General features: G+C 48.8%; 1 protein-coding gene across 1 annotated transcript in view; it reads left to right on the top strand.

The window, feature by feature from the left end:
- Positions 1–21,973, top strand: part of AGRN (agrin) — a 306,032-nt gene that overhangs the window by 172,822 nt on the left and 111,237 nt on the right. Inside the window, exons 4-5 of the mRNA XM_084822037.1 lie at positions 16,419–16,634; positions 21,450–21,674. Of these exons, the coding sequence (XP_084678163.1) occupies positions 16,419–16,634; positions 21,450–21,674 (441 nt within the window). The remainder of the gene's footprint in view (positions 1–16,418; positions 16,635–21,449; positions 21,675–21,973) is intronic.

Below are 21,973 nucleotides of genomic sequence, written 5' to 3'. Positions count from 1 at the left end.
ACACCCAGCTGTTTTGAAGTGTTGTTTTGATAGACCTTTTGGCCTTTCTCCCTCCCCCCTTTCCCCATACCTCCAGCAACCCGGGGGGCTTGAAGAAAGGTCAGCTCCACTGCTCCTGTTTTAATCCATTCATTAAAGAGCTCCCCCTCTGCTATGTCCGCCTGCTAATCCAATCCCTTACAGTACTCTCCCTTTCTCAACGGTTTTCAGCTAACACCATAATGATCGTCGGCAGCAGTGTCTCCTGTTGCTCCCGCCGTTCCTTTCTTTGGACTAAGCTTGCAGCCAAATTCCGCTAAAAGCAACTGGTATGAAGCAGTACATTCTGAAATAGCTGAGGCTGGCTTACCGGGATCTGCAGTTTCCCATCGAATCCAATGCACCTTTGGTCAGCTAGGAACTCTCTCTCCCCACCCCAAGCACCACACATTCTCTGTTCTCATCATATCTCTGCTCCTCCAGTGACTTGAGCCTTTCACACCAAGTCACCACTTGTGAATCTGTCGAAATCCAGCTCTAAGACTACAACATCCATGAGGCAGTGCAAAAACATAGGAATATGGGTCCTGTGGGATCATAGGAACGCAGGAAGCTGCCTTATACTGAGTCAGAGCACCGGTCCATCTAGCCCAGTATTGTCAACACTGACTGGCAGCAGCAGCTCTCCTGGGTTTCAGGCAGGATTCTTTCCTAGCCCTGTCTGGAGATGCTGGGGATCGAACCTGGGACCTTCTGCATGCAAAGTGGGGGCTCTGCCACTGAGCTGTGGCCAGTCTACGTCCATCCAGTCTAATATTCTCTTTCCAGCAGTAGCCAGCTAAATGCCTCTTGAAAGCTCGCAAGGAGGACATGAAGGCCCTTTCCAGCAACTGGTATTCAGATGCACACGGCCTCCGTTTTTAGCGTTCATGTATAATAACTCTTGACAGACCTATCTTCCATGTATTTGTTTAATCTGCTTTAAAAACCATCTAAACCAGTGGCCGTCTTGTGGCAACAAATTGCAGGAGTGAACTGAGCATTATATGAAGAAGTGCTTATTTTTGACCATCCTGATTCAGTTTAATTGGTGTTTGCACATCACTTCAAGCCAGGAACCACAGTGTGCATTAGCTGCATGCAGCCGGTTGGCTCTTGTTTTGTTCCTCCTGCTCACTTGAGCAGGTAAAGGGACAAGCCGTGGATACCTTAGTGTTATGGCAGAACCTGAGATTATGGTTTATTGTGTCCAAACAGGCCAGCTTTAAATCAGGGTTTGTTGATAGCTTATGACTTTTGGCTTCTTTGGGCACAATAAACCATCATCCCAGGTCTATCCATGCCTGTTTTATTTACATGCTTGCATACAGGGAGGAGCAAAGTGGGAGCAAATGGGGGTAGGGGTTCACCAGCAGATCCTGCACATTATGGTTTAATAAGCCAGGATTCCTGTCTGCCGTCGAGGGTGGGGAAAGTTCACCATCGCTTTTGTCCTTATTCTGGAAGGAGCTCATGAAACAGGAACATTCCATGAACATTAGGAACCCAGTGTTGGCCTAGCTTGACTTCTCCTATCTCTTGTTCTCTTTCTTGCACGTGCGCACAAAGGGATATTGTGCTGTCTGTGGGAGAACAAAAGATTTCTATGGCATCTTTAGATGACAGCTCATTTTAAATGTGATCATCTTAACAAGCATAGTCCTGCCCCTAACAGCCCACCTGCAGTTTGATATTTAATCCGGAATTGGCCCTCGCATTTACTACTCTGGGCAACTGAAGATCATCTTGCACTGTGCTCAGTTTGGAGGATCCCCCCCCCACCTCTGCTTGTCCGGTTTTAGTCCCTCTTTCCAGCAAGGCAGATTTGAAATAAATGGGACAACCCCCCAGTGCCTTAATTTAATTTACGCATGTGCTTAAATGGGTTGCTCAGTCCATGCCTTCAACGCTTATCCTTCTATTTTCTGTGTTGCGTTTTCCCATTTGATTATTCTTCCCGCTAACCCGCCCAGCCCCCCGCCCCCCAGTTGCAGCAGTAATTTCTGCCAGAATGCCTGAAAGTTTGATTGCATATAAAGGACTCCCATTTTGGCAGGGAAACACCCGCTGACTCCAACGAGGGCTCCCCCCCCATGCCTGGTGAGTATGTGCGATTGAGCGTCTGAGCCAATTACCATAAACCTGTTTCATGTTTTTAACGTTTCGATGGGAGAATTAAAGGCCTCATTTCATTTGTTCATGGCGGCTTTTGATAGGTGCTTTTCTCCTGAACTGCTGTCTTGGAGAGAGACATCATTCTCCCCCCCACCACTGGTGGGACCCAAACTGTGGGTTAGGGCCCTCTGGGTAATCATAGGAGATTTGTGGGTAATTTTAAGAGATTTTAGGGATGTATAGAAGAAAAGTCCCTGAATGCATGAGGGGGGAGGGGAACTGCCTGCTAGCCCCACCCCCAGTGCCCTAACTAGCCACACCCCTCCGGTGTTATGCAAGGACAGCTGTATAAGGGTCTTGCTTGTGGTCAAGGACCCTGACTGGTCCAGGGGGAGTGTGGCTGCTCACAAGGACCCTGACTGGTCCAGGGGGAGTGTGGCTAGTTACTCAAAAAAGAGAACAAAAGAGGATGCCAATTTGCATAATATTTGCATATGAGAATGGATATGTTCAGATGCATATTTAGAAATAACGGTAATGTGAATAGAAATACAATACCTCTCCCCATAGGAGGAAAGACTGGCCTGCCATCTGCCTGGCGCTCAGTCTGCTCTCCAGTTGCTAGGTGTTGATGGGCAGCAGCTCTCATGGTTCCTTGTCTTTAAACCGGACTTGGACTGGACAGCCCTTCAAAGAGAGGACTATCCTCTGTAAAGTTGGACACCTGGCCACCCTACCCTGGGGATCCTTCTATCTCAGCTGTTCCCATTGTCTGCCCCTCCTAGGTAGGCCTGCGTGCCATGCCTACTACTGCTTCTCCCCTCAGTGCTGGCTCCAGGTTTTTGAGCAAGTCACCTTGGGTTGGGCCCCCTCCACGGGCCCCCTCCCTCAGTGGGTCTCCCTTCTCACCACCATGGCCACCAGCCACTCTTTCTCCTCCTCCTCTTCCTCCTCATGGCTCCCGCTTGCTGGCTGGGCAGGCAGAGAGCCAGGGAGGAAGCGGGCCATGGCGTCTCCTGCTCCTCCTCCTCACCACCACCCTTGTCTGCGCCAGAGCGAGAGATGGGGGGACAAGCAATGGTGAAGAAGAGGAGCAAGTCCAGGGGACTCCTGTCAGTGGGCCCTTGAGGGGGTCTGGGCCCTCGGCAGATGCCCTACCCTTGACGCCAGCCCCTCAAGCATGGGTGTTGCTAGATGCCTAAAAGATTTAATGCACAGGTCCATTGGACATGAATTTGCACAAAAGTTGCACACGCGCGCGTGCACACACACACACACACACACACACACGCAAATGTCGAAATAATTACTGTAAATGTTACAGAAGGCAAACTAATTAACTCCCAACTCAAATCACAGACCACGGTAATGCCTGCTGTCCTAGCCTGGCTGGTCTGTCTCTGTACTTGTGTCCCCATCCCACCTCTGACACGAATAAGGCTGTGACCTCCATGCTTCATCAAGTGCGGCTGAATGGGACAAAAAACAGCAACTCACAGAGCCTTGTGGCACCTTAAAGATGCAGAGATTTATTGCATACTAAACATCATTTAAACCCTGTGGTGTCATGGTTAGAGTGTTGGACTGGGACTCTGGAGATCTGGGTTCTAGTCCCCAGTTGGCCATGAAGTTCACTGAGTGACTTTGGGCTAATCACTGACTGTCAGACTAACCCACCTCACAGGGTTGTTGTGAGGATAAAAAAACAGAGGAGGGGTATCACGTATGTCACCACGGGCTCCTTGGATGTAACGGTGGGATATAAATGTAACAAATAAAATAAATCATGGCACAGATAAGGGGAAGGTTGGAACATGCCTGAAATATAACTTTTAATTATGGCTGCAGTAGGGTCCTCTCAGGCCATTCTGTGAGCAAGTATACACACATGGCTCAGCTCTGAAGATTTGGGGCGCTGTGGAAAACAGCTGGGGTACATGTCCTGATGTGCTCCTTTTTGTAATGACTCTGCTCCTAAGTAGGCCTTTGCTCGTGGGGAAGAAATGATAGGGGTGTACAAAATAATGCATGGTGTGGATAAAGTGGACAGGGAGATATTTTTCTCCCTCTCTCATAATACTAGAAGCCAGTGGGTTTATCCTATGAAGCTGATTGATGGGAGATACAGGTGAGATAAAAGGCCTCCTTCACACAGCGCAGAGTTAAACTGTGAAATTTGCTACCACAAGATGTAGTGACGGCCACCAATTTGGATGGCTTTAAAAGGGGGTTGGACAAATTCCTGGAGGAGAAGGGTATGGATGGCTGCTAGTCCTGATGGCAATGTGCTACCTCCAATATCAGAGGCGGTATGTTTGTGTACACTAGTTGTTGGGGAACGTGCGCAGGAGGGTGCTGTTGCAGTCATGCCCTGCTTGTGGGTTTCCCATGGGCAGCTGGTTGACCACTGTGTGCACAGAATGCTGGAGTAGACGGAGCCTTGGCCTGATCCAGCAGGGCTCTTCGTATGTTCTCATGAGAATTCCTTTATTCCCACACAAGCTACAGTTGGGGCCTGAATACCCCCCCCCCCGCCCCAGCGGAGACCTGTAACCTCTTCCTTCTTCCCTTCTGGAACAGTCATGAAAAAGATCGGGTTGCCTGACACATCACAAGCTGTGCCACCACCATGGTGCACCTGTCTCCGTCTTCCACTTCCTTTATTTAGTGCAGGGGTAGGCAACTTGTCACCCTCCAGATGGTTTGGCCTGTCACTCTCATCAACCCTAGCCACCATGGTGAAGGATCATGGCAGTTGTAGGCCAAAACATTTGGTGAACCACAAGTTGCCTGCTCCTGGTGCATTGGATTCAATATCCCACCCTTCCTCCAAGGAGCTCTAGGTTTGTTTTCTTTCCATCCATTTTCCCCTCAGAACGAGCCTGTGAGGTAAGCCAGGGTAAGAGAGAGTAAGTGGTCCATGGTCACCCAGTGAACTTCTGGGTTGAGTGGAGATCTGAACCCGGGACTCCCCAGTCCTCTAATCACTACATCACTCTTCCTCCAACTTCTCCCAGTCCAGATTCTGTTCTTGGAGTCCCTGCTGCTGCCGCTTGCTCCAGAAGATCCCGGAGGCTGAGTTCAGCAGTACAGCGCCTGCTTTGCCCGCAGAAGGCCCGGGGTTCGATCCGCAGTAGGGGTGGGAAAAGATCAGGACAATAGGTACATCAGTACCGCAAAATACATTTCTATAAATATCCCCGAGCACAATCTACAATTTAGTCTCTTTTAAGATGAGGCCTGCCATCTGCAGTTTTTGCAAGTATTTATTTGAATGAAAGCGGTATCAGCTGAAATTCTCTCTTCTGCATAACTATTCAGAGGACTGGATCCTGGCCCTCTTTGGCAACAGGTTACCCCCAAGAAGTGGCAGTTGAGGGGAGGAGAGGAAGGGCCAAGGAGAAAATGGGCGGCTCCTAACCCTCAGGCTAAAAATCCAGTTAAATAAATTACTTCAAAAAGGGAAACCTCTTCATTTCTCTCCTCCCCAGGCCCTGGCAGAAACGGATCTTCCTTTGTTTGCTCAGCGGATTGGACCCCCGACTGAGTAGGCGAGCTATAATGGCCTATAATAAGCACCTTTTGCAAAGAGCTGGGCATCTCACTAATAGGAAGAAAGGCATCAACGGGGGCTAAGTGTTCCTTGCCCTTTCTTTGAGAAGACCACCACTTAAGCCCCCCACCACCACTCTCTTTACCGTGTATTTAGGAACAGAAGGTTTAATAATATGCTTTGTTCATACCCCCTCTTGGGGTCAAGAGCTGCCCCATCTTGATTAATTGACCCTGACATCCAAAACAATTCATCGTTAAAAAAGAAGAAGCGTTATTATCTCACTCTGTCATGCTAAGCATCTTCGTGTACAGGAAAAGAGCTCAAATTATAGAATGGTCCTTCTTCTATCCTCCCAGTTTTGACTTCATCCCCTCCCATCCAAGCTCACATCTGTCTCTAGCACAGCTGTGGCAAACCATTCTTTTAATGGAGAGACCAAAAGAAGCATTAGCTGATTGACTGGAATTAACCCAAAGTGGAGGCAGAATACCCCTGGGGCAAACTCGATGGCTTCCCTTCTGTGCCCGCCACAACCTCTCCCCCCCCCCCCGCCATTCATTCAAGGAGCAACCATCAAGATGGATTGCTGTTTTCCTCCTATGTCCATATTGGCCTTTCACTTCTTTTACCAGAGCTGCACTGACTGTCAAAAGTTTGTTGCTTCAGTCTTACCTCCTACCTTGAGTGGTTTAGGATGCTTGTGAACATTCCATGACATCACAGGAGCCTAGCCAATGGTGAAGGAAGGCAGATGACCGTTTTTAGCTGATGTTTCTCATACGGTGGCAGTTTTCCAACTATGTTCCAGAGGAGAAATTGCAGAGAAGCTTAGAATCATAGAGTTGGAAGGGACCTCAGAGGTCATCCAATCGAACCTCCTGCCAATGCAGGAAAACCACTCCAGGATAGGTGGAGTGGTGGCTGTCCAGGCTCTGCTTAAAAGCTGCTAATGTAGGAGGGTCTACCACCTTCTGGGGCAGTCTGTACCATAACTGAACAGCTCATAAGCATGCAGGGAACACTACAATATGTTAATCGTCAACAACTTTGCTCGGCTAACAAATTGTGCTATTCTACATTGCAGTCGCTTTGGCCTGGAAGGCAGCGCCATACACCCACGTGCAATTTACCACCCATCCAACAGTTCACAGAAACATACACACGGCAAATAAAAATGTGAGGAAGTGAACATGCGATTATCACCCCAGATTTATTCAGGTTTTCCCACAAGTGTATACTTTAGGTCTGGACATTCCTTCTGACAACCACATAGACGCCATGCAAAGACATATACAACATCACATCTGCACAGGGCTACATCTAGGGATGAATAAGAATTTACCAAAATTTATGAAGTTCTCCATTTGGGACAAAAAGAACACGAGACTTTAAAAAAAATCCAAATGTGGTGGAAACCAAAACAGGCAGATTCATCCATCCAGGGCCACAGCTTCGGGTGCTTAGCTCTTAATGTCTAGATTTGCATCCCTGTGTATTCAACTGCATTTGTGGTGGTGAATGAGACTTGCCATGTCTTTTTTTCTGACACACTCCTCATTTTTAACAGCTATATGGCAGGCAGGTACAATATGATATCCTTCATTTTGGGAACAGCTGTGCCTATTGAATTTTACCGGTGCAGATGGGTGAGGATTCCGTTTCAGTTTGTTTCCATTACGAATTTACCAAAATGCGTGAAGTTCTTCATATTTGGGAGAGATAGGACTTGAGAGGGCCTTCTCTTTGGTGGCACCCCAATATGGAATAAACTCCCCAAAGAGGTTTGCCTGGCACCTACGTTGTTGTCTTTTCGGCACCAAGCAAAGTCCTTTCTTTTCTCCTAGGCATTTTAGAGACCTACTTCTAGGTTATTACAGCTGATTTATTGATTCCTGTGCTGTTTGTTGTTTTGTATTATATTGTATTTTATTCTTTAAATATTTATATTGTATTTTATATTTCTAACTGTTCTATGGGATTTTAGTTTTTTTCAGTGTTTGTAATCCACCCAGAAAACATTAGATATTGGGCAGATTAGAAATGTAATCAATCAATAAGTAAACAAACAAATATAAATTAAAAAAATAATGTGGGAAAAAGCGAAATTGACAGATTTGTCCATCCCTAGCTATCATGCAGGTATGCCTTTGTACAGCAGTTGCTGGGGAACATGGGTGTATGCTGTTGCACTCATGCCCTGCTTTTCGGTTTCCCACAGCAGCTGGTTGGCCGCTGTGTGAACAGAATGCTGGGCTAGGTGGGCCTTGGGCTAGGTGGGCCTTGGACTGATCCAGCATGTTTTTTCTTATGTTCTTATATAGGGTGGCCCTGTTAGGATAGAAACCTCAGTCTGACAGCTTCTGACTCTTGGTTGCTTGTACAACCCTGGAGACATTCTCCCATTATCCCTAGAGAGCCAGCGTAGTGTAGTGGTTAGGGTGTTGGGCTGGGACTCAGGAAACCCGGGTTCTAGTCCTCCCTCGGACATGAAGCCCACTGGGTGATTTTGGGCCAGTCACTGACTCTCAGCCTAACCTACCTCGCAGGGTTGTTGTGAGGATGAAATGGAGCGGAGGAGGGTCATGTAAGCTGCTTTGAGTTTCTTGCAAGAGGACAAAAGGCGGGATGTAAAAATAATAATAAATAATAAAATAAATTATCCCGACAGTGGTGGGACAGTCCAGTCAAATTTGACAGTCGCGACTGTTGCCTGCATCCCTTCTGGGGCCCTGAATGGGATGGAGAGGCTGGTGTGTGTGTGTGTGTGTGTGTGTGTGTGTGAACAGGGTGCCAGAATTGTGGAGGAGTAACTTAGCCATATGCCACCCACTCTGCCCTCACTCATACATCTTTCATGGCCTTCTACTCCAGCTGTGTCCTTGCACACTCCTGGCTCTGCCAGGGGAGACTGAAGTACCAGGGCCTTGCTGAACCTGCACTAAATTATTCACTACGCCTTGGCCCTGACAGGATAAAAAAAGGGAGGGGAAAGTTATCTTACAACCAATGGAATGGGCCCTGTCTCTGAGTGACATGGGTGGGAGAAAGAAAGGAAGCCACCTTTTCAGTGCCCAGGTACCGACTAGCAGAGGTCTTCAAGGGCCTCTCAGGTTTCCAGAAGCTTCCATCCCGGAAGCCAGTGGGGCCAGCCTGGGCATATGTGCCTCTGGTGCGCTAAGATTTGGATGTCTGCCCCAAATTTGGTGTGTGATTTTTATTTTTATTTTTACAAAATAGGGGCAGTACCATTTCTCCCTTTCACATTTTTGGGGGACAAACTTTCAGTACACGGAGGAGCAAAGTTCACAGGTTGGCTCCTTGCTGCTGTTGGCCCCCATTTTCTCTTATCCAGAATGACCTGGAGCAATGCCCTCTCATAATAGTATCACTCTGAAGGGCGTTCTCGGGGGAAAATGGCATGGTAAGGCCTTACTTATCTGCTCCAGTGCTTGCTTTCTCCTGCAGTACCCAGCTGGATGCCCCAGGACAGGGACAGCTTCAGATTTGGGGACACTGGGCAAAATATCCTCCGATGGGCCTAGGTGGGTGCTTACTCATTGCCAAAAAAGAGGAAACGCATCACCCAAAAGGGGGCAAGAGAGCGCACCAGTTTGCATAGCATGAGCATATGATGATTTCTATGTACTGATGCGAATTTAGAAAGGATAACTATGATATAAATAGAAATACAATACATCTCACCGTACTGGGGAAGAATGATGCGGTGAGCCCCGTGTCTGATTGGTCTGCTTTCTAAGTACTAACTGTTGATGGGCAACAGGTTCTTTATTTTCCAGCTGGACGTAGACTGGACAGGCCTTGAAAGAGAGGATGCCTTGAAAGAGAGGACTGCCCTCTGTGAAGTAGGACACCCGGCCACCCTAGGAGGGCCACCTCCTTTGCCAGTGGGCATTGGTGGCCTTACCTGGCTGTGATGGCACTGGTACACGTAGCATTGGCTGGCTGTGTCTTTTAATGCCCCATAATGCCCTGGAGTGATGTATGGGGCATTGTGGGATATAAATTGGTGGCTAGATCCAGCCAACTAGGAGTGCTGGGCCAGAGGGGGGGAAAAGGGGGGGCATGATAGGTATCAACAGTGCCCTGGTAGTTGTGCAGGGTTGCCAGGAGTTCACACTAGCCCTACCTAGAAATGTTGGTCCTTTCTATCACCAGCTACCTGATCCTTTTAAGGCAGGGATGGGCAATGTGCACCTGCCCACTGGTGCGGCCCCCCATTTTTAATTTTTTTAAAGAAAGGTGTCTGTAATGGCTATGGAGTGCCCAAAGGGTCAAATTTAGCTTGTTTGCCAGCTAAATTCGGCCCTTTTGGTGCTCAGTAGCCCTAAAAGGGTTTGATTTTGCCTGGAAACATGCTAAATTTGGCCCTTTTGATGTTCCATAGCACTAAAAGGGTTCAATTGAGCCTGGAAACAAGATTAATTGAACCATTGTAGCACTCTGTTGTGGTTTGCTACTGAATTTTGGCAGCCAACTGGGAGCTTTGGCCCTTTGGGGGGGCCACCTTACAGACTGCCCTATGGACCGTCGGGGTGGTCCAGGTGGTGAAAATGGGCCCTGGACTTCCAGAAGTTGCCCAACCTTGTTTTAAGGAGAGATGGGACTGAACCTTCTGCATACAAAGCAGATCAGCTATGGTTCCCACATCTGGCCTTCAGACTCAGTGAAGAGGTGAGTATCTACATTGTGACTGGAGGCCGAGAAGAGATGTGTCAGCTTCCCAACCAACCTCTGGCAAGTTTCTCCTCCAGTGCTCTACCAGCGCCATCCCTGAGTTGACTCTTGTCTTTGTGCCATTTCCTAGCTGAGTGACAGTTTGGTAATGTACTACATACTCTTTAAGACTTCAGCTCTGGAAGAAGAAGAAGAAGGGGAGGCTATTTGGGGGAGGAGGAGGGGAAAAAAAACATCAACTCTCTCGCTGCATTTTTAGACGCCCGTTGCTTTTCTCACCTCCTTCTCCACCCCCTTATCTCACTGTGGGGAAAGAGAAAGGGGGGGGGGGATTTGTCTGCATTTTTTTTTAAGGGGAGAAAGCAGGGTAGAGAAAGAGATGATCCACAGAGCTTCATAAAAATGATAAATTGCTTTTAGATATTGGGCAGGAGAGAAAGAGAGTTCTTCTTTTATTTGACGATATTAGTCTCTTAGTGGCGCATTGTTGCCGTGCATATGAGCTTAAACTCTCCAGGCAGATGAAGCCAAGCGCCTATGTATTGAAGTGTAAATGAACCGCTGGCAAGCCTTTTATTCCCCCCTCCCTTTATGATTTCTCTTTTTCCACACTCCTTTTAATTTTTTCCCCCTCCTGCTATTATGTAGACCAGCCATTTTCTCATATGTGATGTGTGTCTATAGAAGAAGTGTGTGTGTGTGTGTGTGTGTGATGTCCTGTACAAATAAATTAAATAAATCCAATCCTGCTGCCCCTTACATACACAGCCATCCTTTATTTATTTCAAACATTTCTACTCTACCTTTCCATCCATCAGGAACCAAACATAATTAAGCATACCCCTCCCCCCCCCCCGCCGCACAAGTAGCAATCCACCAACATAAGAACAGCCCTGCTGGATCAGGCCAAGGGTTCATCCAATCCAGCATTCTGTTCACACAGCGGCCAACCAGCTGCCCTCGGGAAGCCCACAAGCGGGACATGAGTGCAACAGCAGCAACAGAGAATTTTAAAAATACATATTTTGAGCTAAATGTTTCAGCTTCTGCCCTCATCGGTAGCTGTGATGTGAAATGGAGGAGTGGTCGTTTGGAAAGCGGGCAGATACACCAATCCACAGGAGAAGCAGCAATAAAGCAACAGAACTGTCAAAAGTGTAACTAATTATCAGTTATCTCAGCCTTTCTTCCTTGGCTTAGGGCAGGAATGGGCACCTGCCCTAAGCCAAGGAAGCTCCAGTGTTGTTGGACTGCAGGTCCCATAATCCCTCACCATTGCCTATGCTGGCTAGGGCTGATGGGTATTGCAGTCCAACAATATCTGCAGCCAAGCTTACCTGTGTATAACTAAAATAACTGCAGGTTCTTCCCCATCTTTCCCTCTTGCTTCCATTTTCTTTTCCTTCCTCCATTGTCTCCCCACCCTCCAGGGGAGCGACTGTAGCTCAGTGGCAAAGACCTGCTTTGCATGTAGAAGGTTGCAGGTTCAATCCCCGGCATCTCCAAGTATGGCTGCGAAACAATCCCTGTCTGAAGCCGTGGAAAGTTGCTGTCAGTTAGTGTAGACCAGCCTTCCCAAACATGTGTCCAGATGTGTTGGACTACAAGTCCCATCATCCCACCCAGCATGGCCATGATGAGTAGACAGTACTGAGCTAGATAGACTGGTGGTCTGGCTGTGCATAAGGCAGCTTCCTACCTTCCAACCAACAATGGTTACACACAAATCTTTTGTCCCTCTTGCAGTGCATTTGTCCAGGTTTTCAGTGTCAGGATCCACCTTGAATGAAATCCAGTTCTTTTTTGGCTTGATGGTTGTTTGTAGCATATATGATGCAATTTGCATCTGCAAGCTGAGCTGCGGACTGCTTCCTGAACGATGGGAACTTTTTTTTCACATTTGGGGGTTTGGGGGGGAGGTTCTGCAATTTGTGCAAATTGTGGCCGAATTTGTGCAAATTATGCAAATCCGCCCATAATTTGGGCAAATCTGGCCATTATTCATGTCAATTCACCTGCAACCTGCATAAATCTGACTCTAATTTGCACAAATTTCCCATGTTGCACAAATCCAGCCGTAATTTGCATAAATTTGGCTGTAATTTGCACAAATTGCACAGAAATTTGTGCAAATTGCAGAACCCCCCACCCCATGCAAGATTCCTGGAAAATCTGCAAACTGGCCCGACTCACTGCAGATCAAGTTGGGCACTCCAACAGGAACCAAAATGAAGTCCGGGGTATGCGTGTGCAAGCCCCAGAAAACTCATCGAACTCCCCGCCCCCAGTACATTTCTCCGACATCTCTACTTACAACATGGAACAACAAGAAGGTCCCAGGTTCAATCTCCAACATTTCCAGTCTACAAAGGGACCATGGAGCAGCTGATTGGAAAGACCTAGGACAGCCACTGCCGGTCCAGAGTGGACAATACTGACGTGGTTCAACATATTCTGATATGTTATAAGACAGCTTCCTCTCTTTGTCCTTAGGCAGGAAACCCACAATTCTGCCTCGAGAAAAAAGTAGGATGTTGAAGCTCACTGCCTGGGGTCCCAATTTGGCTGTCTGGGGTTCTCCATAAGGCCACACTCCCTCACCTGGCTCCACCTTATTTCCCTGACCACCAGTCATCTGGTGGTTTCCTGCTTTTGCACAGTTTCACCTTCCAATTTTAAAAGGTTGAAATGTCTCTGTCATTGCTTAGTGACTAGCAGTAAGAGCTTTAAGCTAAAATATGCTGCTGTGGTTTGGTATTTTGGATCCACCCCATTTGCTTGTGGCCCTGTCCCTTCAGCCCCGCCCACTACTGGGATGTGGCACCCAAGACCTTCTCCAAAACTGAATATGGGCCTCGGACTGAAAAAGGATCAGCACTCCTGGAATAAAGGATGCAAATTTAGAACGTTGCAGGAACATCTCCATTTGCAGTAGACCCTTCTGAAGTGTGACAACTGGAGTTCAGCCGAGCAGCATTTAGAACTGGAATGTGCAAGATCAAATGCCGTACGCCGTGCTGTGGAAAAGGCGAATCGTCGCAGCTCTGAGCAAGTTGCCCAAGGCCATCTGTGGCAGAATAAGCATTTGGTACCCCAGTGCCCAAGATCTAAGGCCAATGATCTGGCCGGCGCTGTGTCTATTTTGAGACTGCATGAAAAGTCACACCTCTCTCTCTCTCCCCCCCCCCTCTGTTTCTCAACTTCATGTACCTGGCATCCCTCCCACCTCTCCACCCGCCTCCAAAACTAAAAAAGAACAGCCACTGCCTCTGCCTCATTTGCAATTTAGATGGGAAACTGGTCTGTGCTGGCTTCTCTGATTAGCATGCCTGATAAAGGGAAAGGGGCATCTCTTATTAGGAAGCTGCCCCCCTCCTCTCTGCTCTCTTCCTGCTCCCCCACTGCTCATCCCTACTGACGCTCCTGTGATCTTCTTTGCAATCTGCAATGATGGCATGTCTGTAAAGTCAATGGTACTACATCTGACTAAGTGGTTTGAGGCGTGAAGTCTTAATACTTCAGACTCCAGCTATCTGCATTTCGGGGGGTGGTTGCACTCTTTAAAATCTGCACAGCCTGTCTTCTGTGAGAGGGGCACAGACTCTCAGCTCTGCAGGCCAAATCCAGAGGTTCTAAGCTCGCCCACCAGAGTTCTTCAGATGGTCATGCCCCCTTCCCCTGGCACCACCCCTTTTCCCTGATTACTGGTCCTTTGTTGTTTTCCTTTCTTGTATTCCTGACAGAAATGAATATCGCTAGATCTACACTACTGCTTTATAGCAGTATTGAAGTGCACTGATAACTGTTGGGGCATATTCTAGATACTGCTATTACACATTCCAGATACCACTATTGTGGTGTTATTTCCTGCTTTTTATTCCACGTTATCCAAAATACTGCAACAAATGCCATTGTGTGTCCTACGAGGTATAAATGTGCAAGAGGGATATAGTGTTGCCGTGATAGGATCATAATGATTTGAAACAAGGTGTAGATCTATCCTATGGAAACCAGGGATGGGCAAGAGCAGCTGGTGATGATGGCGGTGAGGAGGTGGACTCACCGAGAGAGGGGGCCCATGGAGGGTGTCTTCCCCAAGGGCCCTCCAAAACCTGGAGCCGGCAGTGTCTCCCTCCCAACATTTGGTTTGCAAAGCTACCTGTGATGAGGAGGTTGTGGTGAATGCTGATTTGATGGCTTTTAATAAATTGAGTCGCTGGACTTTTTTGGGGGTGGGGGGGATGCTAATTGAGTTGTTCATTGATTATCGAACGGTGCCTTAATGTGTTTGCTTACGTTTATCTTGTCATTAGCCTCTTTGGAGCATATAGAGAGAAGGCAAGGCATACATTTGTAAACAGATAAGCCAAAACAAACCAGTAATGCCAAGGGAATGGCTCATCTTTTGCAGAAGGGTGTGGATGTGACATTCATTGCTTGCCATCTTTCGTTGGGCCCCGACAGGGTGCTGGGGCTGTGCAGAACACCGTGGGCCAGTGGTGGAGGGCCTGTCCACATGGGCACCTCCTGCTCAGGCAGCCTGCTCTAAGCATGCAAGCAGTGAGAAAGGAGAAGCAGGAGGGCAGGAGGTTCCAGGTGTGTTGGGGTCAGCAGTGGCCCCCCTGCAAGGATGTAGGCCTTGGCAGGTGCACAACCCATGCTGACCCCTGGCGCCAGCCCCAGTGGCCTGTCGAGCCTCCACATGGCACCCTCCAGATACATAAGGCTGCAACTCCCATCACCCAGTTGACATGTCTAATGGGAGTTGTAGTCCAACATGTATGGTGGGCACCATATTGGGGGAAATCTGGGTTTGGGGGAAGCGTCTGTGGGGAGAAGCAAAATTATGTGCCCTCTACAAACTGATGGTATGTCCCAGAGTGCTCTATGGTAGGGTTAGGCAGAAAGTAGATCTCCAGATGTTTTGGACCAACGCCCAGCATTTCTGACCATTGCCCATGCTAGCAGAGGCTTCTGGGAGTTGAAGTTCAAAACATCTGGAGATCTACCTTCGGCCCATCCCTGCTCTATGGCACTGCAGAGGATTGTGGGATGTGCTCTGTAGTGTGCGCTGTGATTTCATGGGCCACCTGCCAAGGCAGAAACAAACTTCGTGTGCTTTACTTCACCTCGAAAATCATATCAGCAATGCCAAGTGTGATTTCTGCTAGCCTCCCTCTTTCCCTACTTCTGAGATTTCATTAATTCTTGCTGCACTTTAGCATTTATATGGCACATTTAATTTACGAAGCATTTGGTGACTTTAGCTGGCTTGCCCTCGCAATAGGGGGCCCCAACCATTTTGTGTCAGTGGCATATTTGGAATTTTGAGAGTGCCGTGGGTGCTCTCACAAAATGGCTGCCAGCCAGGGGGTGGGGTTTGCCCATTCATAACATGGCTGCCATGGTGGGCATGGCCAGTGACAGAACGCTCATTACCCAGAAGCCAAGCTGGTGAGACTAAAAGAAAAGTACATGGCATAGGTGGGGTCTTAGCAAAGCCTTTGTATTGAACCAAAATAAAATGGTGCTGGAGGGCAGCTCTTCGCTTTCAAGCATGCTAGCCTCCTGGTTGTTGTTGTTGTTGTTGCTGTTGTTATTTTAATCCTTAGAATACATCTTAATAAACAAAACAAAAATCAGGGTGGGGGGGAAGCCTGGTGTACATCAAAGGAGGTATTGGTAGGCATGTTGGTGCCCACTGGTGCCATGCTGGAGTTCCTAGCCTTACAACAACCCTGCAAGGAAGTTTGCTATTGTTCCCATTTCACAGAGCCTAAGACAGCTTCTCCAAGGCCACATATTGAAGCATATTCCTGGGGCGGAGGTTCAAAAGTGAGTTCGTTGGATCTCAGTTTATTGCCTGTACAGGCTCAGTGACCACAGTACTTTCAGACTTGTCTCTCTAGGCAGGAAGACTAGAAATTTCATCTTAAGAAAGAAAAAGGTGGAAGATGAGATTTCTCCCAAGTGTTTGTCTTCAGCCACAAGCAGGATTCCTTGTTTAACTCTCTCTTTTCTTTTGTGCCCACAGTGTGCCGAGGGATGCTGTGTGGGTTCGGCGCTGTGTGTGAGCGGAGCCCCACGGACTCCTCCCAGGGGTTCTGCGTCTGCAAGAAGACCACGTGCCCTTCGGTGGTGGCCCCTGTTTGCGGCTCAGATTATTCCACCTACAGCAACGAATGTGAGCTGGAGAAGGCGCAGTGCAACCAACAGCGTCGGATCAAGGCCATCAGTAAAGGGGCATGCGGTGAGTGATGGTGCTGGCCTCTTCACTTACCCGGGGGTAGGGAACCTTTTTCAGCCTAAGGGGCGGATTCAATGTCAGAGAAGCCCTCATGGGCCACATTCTGTCAGGGGTGGGGCCAATAAAAAATACCAGCCTATTTTACTTTAAAGCTCTTCCTGCCAGTCACTAAGCTTTAGGAGAGGCATTTCAACCTTTTAGAGTAGGGGAAAACTGCACAAAGGGGGCAGAGCTAGGAGAAGGGGGAGTGGCCATATGGGGAACCCTGGAGGGCTGGACTGGAACCTCAGGAGGGCCAGATTTGACCCTTGGGCCTGAGGTCCCTCACCCCTGAGCTACTCCATTTTGACCCACAGATCTCCCACCCTGTACTTGGTGAGAACAGAGTATCCATGTTCTTGTGCCCTGGTTCAGGTCTTGCCTGTGCCAGTAGGTGGCTGTCCCTTTGATACTTAGCCCTGTCATCTGGAAATAACGGGGGATAACACCGGCCTACCTTTTGGGGTAGTCGTAAGGATTATTGTGCTAATACATGCAGAGTATTTTGAACATGCTATAACATGAAAAATAAATGATAGGTAATAACAATAACAAGTTGGACCTTCTACTGGCTGGTGGCCCAAAACTGCCTCACCCACCAGCCTCAAGAAAACCTCTTCTGGAGGCTGAGAGAAGAATCCTTGCCCAGACATGTTTCCTAATTTGGGGAAATTGCAGTCATGAGGGAGCTGTGGAAAAATCAGGAAGTGGGTGTCGGCTGGGAAGGAAACAGGAAACAGATGAAGGCTGAGGAAGGAAACGGGAAGTGGTTGTTGGTGGGGGAGGAAACAGGAAGTGGACATTAGCTGGAAACGGAATGGGGAGTGGTTGTTGGTAGGGCAGGAAACGGGAAGTGGTTGTTGGTGGGGGAGGAAACAGGAAGTGGACATTAGCTGGAAACGGAGTGAGGAGTGGTTGTTGGTAGGGGAGGAAACGGGAAGTGAGTGTTGGCTGGGGAGGAAATAGGAAGTGGACATTAACTGTAAAGGGAATGGGGAGTGGTTGTCTGTAGGTGAGGAAACAGGAAGTGGGTGTTGGGTGAGGAGGAAACAGGAAATGAGCAGAGAGACAATATTTAAGGGCCAGGAGCAGCAGAGCTAAGGAATTGCTCCAGAACTTGGCCTGATGCCTCAAAACTGAACTGGGAAGGAGAAGGAAAATGATGTCTCCCTTTGAGTTCCTGGGCCAGGAATCTTGCACTTGTTACGGCTGCTACCCCACCCTCCCTGATAAGAAATAGGCCTGGCTGATTATGCCATTAGTCTGCTCAAAACAGCGCATTTGCAAGCACTGATGCATGGCCCATAGGCTGTGCTGTGCATGAGTGTGGCCTGCACCCTGGAGCAGGGTATTTTCTGGAGAGGCCTAGTGAGTGAGGCTAATGAACCCTCCTTGGTAGCGTGGCACGCACCAGCTGCAAGCAAGGAACTCTGCAAATGAAACCCCCGGCCCGCATGCCTCCAAGTAAATTAACTTGACCTTCCCCCCCGCCGCCCTCCCCTGACGAGGAGCTCCTGCTCGTGATAAATCTGAGTGTCTCCACTCCTGCTGGGGGCTCTGGCGGAAGCAGGGGAGGGGAGGGAGATGGGCGCGCCAAAGTGATTTATTTAAAATAATAATAGGGGATTGGGTGGAGGGGGGGAAGTGACAAATGAAAGGGGGAAACAATTAAATAAATAAAAGGGAGCCAGCCAGGGCCTATAAATAACCCGTCCGCCCATCCTGGTTGAATGGAAAACGGCTTTTTGATGTCTCTCTCTAATTACATTTTGCTCATGGTGCATTAAGGGCATCTTGTTACAGTGAGGAACTGGGGGCTGATTCAGCCCTTGCTTTCTCGAACCCGGGTGCAGTGAGTCCCCAAGTTTCAGGGGGAAACGAAATGTGCATTTCTGCTGGCCAGCGACACCATGGCTGAGTTTAGAAGGGTTGGGTTTTCTCTGCAGTAAGTGTGGAAACGAGGGCCTTTGGGGCCTGCTCCCAAGGCAGGTGTGCTTGGGCTTCTTGGGGGGATGCAGGACTGGCCGTGGTACCACTATTCCCGCAGTACCTGGAGCACCCAAGGGGGTGAGAGCTGGTATGAGAGGAATTCTTGGTTTGCACCCCTGACGTCTTCCAGGTGACCCCACCAAGGATGCCTTTCCTGAGGACCTCCCACCACCACCTAAAGTTCCCGGGTGGCCTCAACTTTCCTGATTAGTTTTGATATTTGAATGGTAAAATGCAGGTGGGCAGTTTGGAATCCACTGGTAGGTCCCTGGATGATTTGCAGTATAGTGGCAATGGTTTCTTGACTCCTAATTGTTTTACAATCCTAAATTGGTAGGTACTAGGTAGCAGCTATTTGTGCTAGTATATGTAGGCCATCCCACTGTGTAGGTCATAGGTGCAAGGAATTGGCTCTGCCCCCTGAGCTACCATTTTGTACCTGGTTCCACCCCCACAGCCACTAAACTTCCCCTGGCTCCGGTTGGTGGACAGTGTAGATCCTGGAAGCCTGACATTTGCTCATACCGGTGATGGAATATGGCACATCGTAGCTTATATAATGATACTACACACACACAAGACTTTTTTTTCCTGTCCGTTTTCTTTTCCTGAATTGCTTTGCCACAGTGGGCAGAGGGAGGTACTGCTTCAAAGCTGAATGGATGGGGAAGACAGCGGGTTGTGTTTTGGGAATCTGTGACTTTTTGTTGGGGAGAGATTCCACCCACTCAAGGGCCTCTTGTGCCTAGGGAAGGATAGGGTTGGTGTCAGGATTCCTTTTACTCACACTGAACTTCAAACGCGGAATCAAACACAGACAAGAGGCTTCAATTTACAGCTTTTAATCCATTACCACAAAGGGTCCTACAGATGCAAATTCTCAGTGACTCTCAGTCTGCAAAGAAATGCCTTCAGGGGGTTCAAAAGGTAGCTACGAAAGTTGCCCACCGTTTGAAAGAAAGGTGGTCTCACTAGCCTAACTTAAGGGGTAGGGGGATGTCTCTTTCTCTCTCTCTCGTGAGGCTTCTAAGCACCACTGTTCACGCAATCAGGTAGACTGTCTAAGTTCCGCCCCAGCCTTCTCCCTCTTGGCTCTGCGTCTGCGATCTATTAATTCAGACTCCCCAAACCCCGCCTCTCCCTGTTTGCTGTCTCTAACGGTGTGTGTGTGTGTGTGTGTGAAGAGGGATCCTCCTCCGCCAGCTGGACCTTTGAAACCTGAGGAGCCTGCCTAGCCGGGTCTGGACTAGCCTGGGAACATACCTCTCCCATGTCTGGTGGTTCTTCTTCAGAATCTGAACTACTCCCCCACTCCCTGCACTCAGAAGCACTCCTGACAGTTGGAGCCCCTGTGGCCCTCCAGATATTGCTGGACTCCAACTTCTGTCATCCCTGGCTATTGCCCATGTTGACTGGGGCTGATGGGGGCTGGATTCCAATAACATCTGGGTGTGCGTGTCACAGGTTCCCTACTCCTGCCCTAGCGGAAATATGTTGCTTTGCCTTGCTTTATAGAGGCATATCAATACCTTTGTGACATGGGGAGCCAAGAACACAAGCCCCCACCCTCACCTCATACCTATTTGCATGGCCTAGCAACCAACACAAGGAACTGGGAAAAGATGGTCTGCTTAGCTGGGAGGGATGCAAGCGGTCAAGAAGGGGAGTGGGGCATAACACTGGCGAGCAGCTGTTGTGTAGAAGCACAGGCAAGTACTCTGGAAGGATGCAGGGACAGATGTGAGGGTCCCAAATAGGGATGTACGGAAGTCACTTACCTTTTCGATGGGGTGATTTTCGGTGGAGGGAAGGCGCTCCGCACCTCCCCCCGAAATCCTAATCTGGCCGGCTCTTCTCCGTGGAGATTCTGCAGAGCCGCCAGCCGGGGCTGCCTGCAGCCATACATCCGGCCGCTGGGCAGCCTTCCGGAAACCCCCCCCCCAGCATACGCAAATGGCAGCGGCTATGGTGGCCGCCATTTGCATTCCCTTTTTTCGCCATAATAGCTTATGTAAATATTTATGTAGGCTAAAACAGCGAAAAAAGGGAACACAAATGGCGGCCGCTGTAGTCGCCGCCATTTGCGTACGCTGTTTTTTTTTTAGCTTGCCATGATAGTCTACGTAAGTATTTACGTAGCCTATCACGGCAAAGGCAGCTACACAAATGGCGTGGTGGCCGCCATTTGCATGGCTGCCTTTGCCGTGATAGGCTACGTAAATACTTACGTAGCCTATCATGGCAGCCTGGCCAAATGCAAATGGCGGCTGCTACGGTGTCCGCCGTTTGAGTCCGCAGCAGCCTGCCAAGAGACCAGCTGCCACTGCCGGAGCCGCCACCAGAGCCGCCACCACCGGAACATCCACCCCAGGTAAGCTTCGTCCCGGGGGGGGGATTCCGTGGGGGGACAGGGGTGGGAGGCCGTTCTGCCATAGGTTTTGGGGGGCCGAATGCCAGTGCATTCGGCCTCACTGAAATCCATGGTGGAATTCTCCGCCATCCCTAGTCCCAAGGGACGGAAGCAACAACCAAAACAAGGGTAGGGTACAGTCAGCTGTGAAGGGGGCAGCTAACACTCACCAGCTGCTCAGCTACTGCTTCTTTCCATGTTGGTGGGCACCTCCAGCAAATATAATAAGGTAAAATGATCCTGTCCATTCCAACTTGCTGATGTGCTGTTCCAAAACCAGTGCGTTCCCCCACACTTCCTGGAGGCCACCTGTTGTGGCCATCCCATTTATCATGCCACATGTGCTCATCAGTCCGGGTTCTCCCCCCGCTCTTCTCCAGGTTCGAAGGACCCCTGTGCAGAGGTGACGTGCAGTTTTGGCAGCACCTGTGCCCGTTCCACAGATGGGCAGTCGGCCAAGTGCATCTGTCCGTCCTCCTGCAGTGGCGTCCCGGAGAATTACGTGTGCGGCAGTGATGGCAAGGATTACCGCAGTGAGTGCCACCTCAACCGGCATGCCTGCGACAAGCAAGAGAACATCTTCAAGAAGTATGACGGGCTTTGCGGTGAGTTTATTTATTTATTTATTTATTTATCTAAAACATTTGTATCCCGTCCGATATCATTAAGATCTCAGGGCGGCATACAGATAAAATCAATTTAAACAGCATAAAACCATAAATAATTTGAGCAGCTAAAAACATATTAAACCATTAAACAAGCTAATACCAATTAAAACCGAAAGCAATAAAACAGTTAAAACTGTGTGCTACTTTAGGGAATGCATTTAACCGCCCAGAGAGCTTCGGCTATTGGGTGGTATAGAAATAAAATAAATAAATAATAATTTATTAATAATAATAAT

The sequence above is a fragment of the Heloderma suspectum genome, chromosome 15 (genome assembly GCF_057233095.1).
Source record: "Heloderma suspectum isolate Gila_16-S chromosome 15, 16-S_ref, whole genome shotgun sequence".
In the NCBI taxonomy this organism is placed as follows: Eukaryota; Metazoa; Chordata; class Lepidosauria; order Squamata; family Helodermatidae; genus Heloderma; species Heloderma suspectum.
Note: the sequence above shows the minus strand (reverse complement) of the source record. Positions and strands in the feature narration are given on the sequence as shown.